Source organism: Charadrius vociferus, unplaced genomic scaffold (genome assembly GCF_000708025.1).
Source record: "Charadrius vociferus isolate BGI_N301 unplaced genomic scaffold, ASM70802v2 scaffold1215, whole genome shotgun sequence".
NCBI lineage: Eukaryota > Metazoa > Chordata > Aves > Charadriiformes > Charadriidae > Charadrius > Charadrius vociferus.
The window spans coordinates 87,749-88,644 of record NW_009648537.1 but is presented as its reverse complement, the minus strand read 5'-3'; the positions used below and the strand labels follow the sequence as shown (position 1 = coordinate 88,644).

Genomic DNA, 896 nt, shown 5'->3' with positions numbered 1-896 from the left:
CGGGGGGCTGCTGCGGCGGCCCCCTCCCGCCCGCCCTGCAGCTGCCCCACGGCAGAGCGCTCGGGGGGAGCGAAGGGGAAGCATCTACTCTACAACAGCCCCCCCGAGCCGGGGGCCTGCGCCGGGCCCCCACGAGGCAGCGTTCACTCGCACGTCCTCACCTCCGCGGCTAATAGTACCGGGCCCATCGTCCTTCCCTCCCATCACCTGCTTCATGAGCGATCCCAGCTTAGGCTGTCTCTTGTCGGAGAAATCTGTAGCACCAACAAAACGTCAGCTCTCGGCCTCGCTGCGCTGCTCCGGAGGGGCCCTCCGGCTTTGCCTCCCCACAACCGCTCGGGAGGGAGGGGAAGGGGCCAGAGAGAGAAAGTGGCAGCAAGCAGGAGCGCCCGGGGCCGGGACCGGGAGGTCAACATGCGGGAAACACCTCCACCTTCCAGCTGGAGCCACAGCAGTGCCAGCGGGGGCTCGACCCTCCCGCAGCTCTGCCCCAGGCGCGTCGCAGCGTGGGGGGATCACCCAGGCACCGCCACAGCCCCGCAGCCCCCTGCTCTGCTGGTCCCTCGCCACCACGCCGGGTCGTCTGCTGGTCTGACCCTCCCTCCTTCGGCCGCGGCTCCGGGCACGTCCCCCCACGCCAGGGGAGAGGCCTCGGAGGGGCTTTCGGCAAGTCCTCTCCTGCCCAGGCTGCTGGGAGCCCCGGGCTGGGTTCCCCCACGGTCCCTCCGGCCCCCGGTCCCTCCGCAGCCGATGATGGGGTGGAATGGGTGGGACAGAGGATGAATGACACCGGAGCGAGGGGCGGCTGTGCCCCGGCGGGGAAGGGCAGGCTGCTCGGGGAGCGAGGCAGGCAGAGACTTACCGAGGCTTTCCGCGACAGACCCCGAGGGCCGCCG

The 896-nt window shown here is 71.1% G+C and overlaps 1 protein-coding gene across 1 annotated transcript in view; it reads right to left on the bottom strand.

Annotated features, from left to right (window-relative positions):
* Positions 1–896, bottom strand: part of SBF1 (SET binding factor 1) — a 54,038-nt gene that overhangs the window by 13,423 nt on the left and 39,719 nt on the right. Inside the window, exon 28 of the mRNA XM_009885860.1 lies at positions 162–254. Within this exon, the coding sequence (XP_009884162.1) occupies positions 162–254 (93 nt within the window). The remainder of the gene's footprint in view (positions 1–161; positions 255–896) is intronic.